This window comes from Dipteris shenzhenensis, chromosome 32, assembly GCF_047967505.1.
Source record: "Dipteris shenzhenensis isolate YYH24624 ecotype China chromosome 32, Dip_SZ_1.0, whole genome shotgun sequence".
In the NCBI taxonomy this organism is placed as follows: domain Eukaryota; kingdom Viridiplantae; phylum Streptophyta; class Polypodiopsida; order Gleicheniales; family Dipteridaceae; genus Dipteris; species Dipteris shenzhenensis.
In genome coordinates this window covers 34527154-34530103 of record NC_141627.1, presented here as the reverse complement: position 1 = coordinate 34530103, position 2950 = coordinate 34527154, and the positions used below count along the sequence as shown (strand labels likewise).

The window sequence follows — 2950 nt, the reverse complement described above, 5'->3', positions numbered from 1 at the left end:
ATGCATGCACTTCTCCACATGGTGACTGATCTTACCACCATTTAAGGTAAAGTAGAAGGACTTTGACATGCCGTCCTCCATGACCAATAGGTGTTCTCACACATCCCTTAGAGTCCATTGTGATGTGACATTCACATTCTTGACATCTCCCTCTTCAACATCAATAGACAAACTTACCCCCGTATTGCCTTCATCTCATTAGAGTCTAGGGGAAGCCACCGGCCATTTGTTTTCTTCCAACGCCTGTACTGAAAAGCTAAATACAACATTTGGCATGACAAATGGTATCTAATAACCACATTATCTTTACATGCGTGACATTGAAACACATCACCCTTTTGGTCACCAGTCACGTTCTAGAGTGGTTGTCCTATTCAAAGCCCACTCCTGCGAATTTACAAATAGATGCGGGCATGCATTTATATAAATCTTTAATTTCTCTACTCTCTGCAGTAGCAAGCACATCAGGTCTTCTTTGGGCCTGCCTTTATCCCGTCTTCGGATATATTCACCAAGCTCCTTTAGCAATGCTGGGCGATCTTTAAGCAGGGAGGTGCAAAATCCTCGCGCAGGAAAAATGGAGCCTGTTGCAAGGAAACGACCATTCTTAGTTCTAGGTTGTGGATTCCTTGAGCAGTCACATATGGAAATTTAGATCCTACACTCACCTGTACTTCAGAGTTCAGGCAGCCGTGCAATGATGCCACAATGTGTGTACAATTTCGCAGCATTCCTCCCACCTTCAGGTATTGGTTCCATGCTTTCTTTCCACCGAGCCGTCGCCACCTTGGCTCCCAACTTGCAAAGTTTGCCTGCACAGTAGTTAGAGCAGCCTTCGTGAATACAGATGTGCCAAATCTTGCTTATGCGATAAAGTTCCCTCCACTAAGCAACACTTACCAAAGACTCCTCAGTGGGCTTGGAGGCTAAGACTGCCTTGCAGCTCTTGTAAATCGAATCTTCCTTGGATTCTTTCTTGTAGCACATTGGACGTTTGAAATATGCCTTCACACAATCTTCAAAAGAAAACGCCATACTGTCTGTGATGTAGACAAAAGATGCGTACAACGAGGAATTAATTCTAGTTAAACTGGAGAATTCAAGAAATACCTTCTAGGGCTCTGCCGAGAGTGTTGAAATTGTTACATACTATGTTGTGAAGGTCTTCACCGGCCCAAATGGGCCAAACTAGCATACTAACTAACAAACAAGTGGCGCCTTTAAGTAGTAGCGTTAGAAGTTGGGAAACGGCAAGGTCTAGATTATTGCTCATGTGGTAACCGGAGACAATGATAAGACTGAAAGTGAGGAGAAAGATCATAACTCCGTAGTCATATTTACTTTTAAATGGTGCCATGAGCACATGCATTAAAGGCTAAGGTATGGTATAGGAAAGAATTAAAGTAGCCACCTTAGGATGCTTCTGCCCAATACTGATTCGGAAGATGCTTCTCACTAAACATTTCTCTAGCACTGTCTGCTAAAGTTGCATTCTTCCTTTCAGCTCTTGCATTCTACTGAGGAGTATCTGCACATGTGAATTATCTTCGAATGCCGTGATTTTTGCAAAAGTTCATGAATGCTGAAGACATGTATTCACCTCCTCTGTCTGATCTCATGACCTTGATCTTTCAGCCTGTCTGGTTTTCTACCCCAACTCGGAGTCCCTCGGCGGGCCAGAGCAATCGAGCGACTTTTCCATCTTGCCAAAACCTGTGTGTAAAATCTAGATTTTTCTTTTCAAAATTATAGGAACTATTGAAAATCATAAGTATGAGATTAGGTAAACATCTAAGATGGATGTTTGCACCACAAAATATACATCATATATACGATTCAAAAGAATTTTGTAGGCAAGACAAAAATTATCACGCTAAGTACATTTTGTGCTCACAAAATCGTGTGAATGTGGCAAGAGTGCCTGCATGAACGCAGACGAGGAACACATGAAGCAATGCATTTTAGCAGAGAGTCATTCTGGTCGAGCAATACCTACTAAAAAGATGGAAACGCCAATAACATATCCTTCACCGTCTGGGCCAGCGAGGTCTACGAGGTACTCAACGCCAAGGGAGACGGTGCCGGCGAGAAGCGTCCTAAATGCTCTATTGGAGCCCTTGCACAATGTGGCATCTACAGATGGAAACTCTTACTTGTTGTAGAGCAACACGATCTAAGCAAAGCAACAAGTAAAAGAGGCAAAAGGGGACTTCCAGGAGTGGAGCTAGGTACCTGTGGTGAGCTCGAAGATGACGACGACGGTGAGGATAGCCCAGATGGCGTTGTTACCGAGGCGGTTGAAGAGGTCCTGTTGGAGGATGGTGAGGGAGACGAGGGAGAGCGCGAGGCCGACTTTGAGGGAGTGGATGACGCGACGGGGGTTGAGGGCAGCGAGGGAGTAGAGATGGGAGGCAAAGGAGAGGAAGGAAAAGGAAGAGGCAAGAGAAGGAGGAGGAGGAGGAGGGGAGGCCATGGCGAAAGATGAGCTACTGATGAGGAAGGAGGAGGCCGGAGGCTGGAATAGTAGAAGTTCGGGGGCGTTACGGGGCGGGGGTGGCGGAGGGCAAACCCCGGGCACATCCCGCAGGGCTCTCACGTTGGCGTTTTCCCCATGTCGCGATCGTCTGCTCGGCCACCTCGGCCTCACCCTTGCTACCACGTGGCGCACATCTAGACCAGCCAGCTCATCTCTGTGGGGCCCCGTGGCTGCATCGGTTGGCTGCGCATACAACCGCCTAGAGCAGGCCCCTGGGTAGGCGGTAGGACACACGTAGCTTGTCCTGCTAGGTTTGCCCTACAAGTAGGTGGGGCGTTGTACGTTCCCACGTGCGGCGTGCCGAAAGTGTTAGGTTTGCACTTTGGGCCTTAGTGCGCTGCCAGGGGTAATGCATGCATGTTTGAAACACTTTACACTCCATATGAATTCAGCCTATGTTCCCTCTTTTCCACT

At 47.1% G+C, this 2950-nt stretch overlaps 1 protein-coding gene across 1 annotated transcript; it reads right to left on the bottom strand.

The window, feature by feature from the left end:
- Positions 1-342: 342 nt before the first annotated feature.
- On the bottom strand, positions 343-2473 carry LOC147880646 (aluminum-activated malate transporter 14-like). The gene is given in 8 exon segments (XM_087370649.1): positions 343-533; positions 536-584; positions 669-812; positions 901-1016; positions 1111-1352; positions 1891-1921; positions 1993-2133; positions 2233-2473. Coding segments are annotated over 8 exon segments (1155 nt in total).
- Positions 2474-2950: the final 477 nt, after the last annotated feature.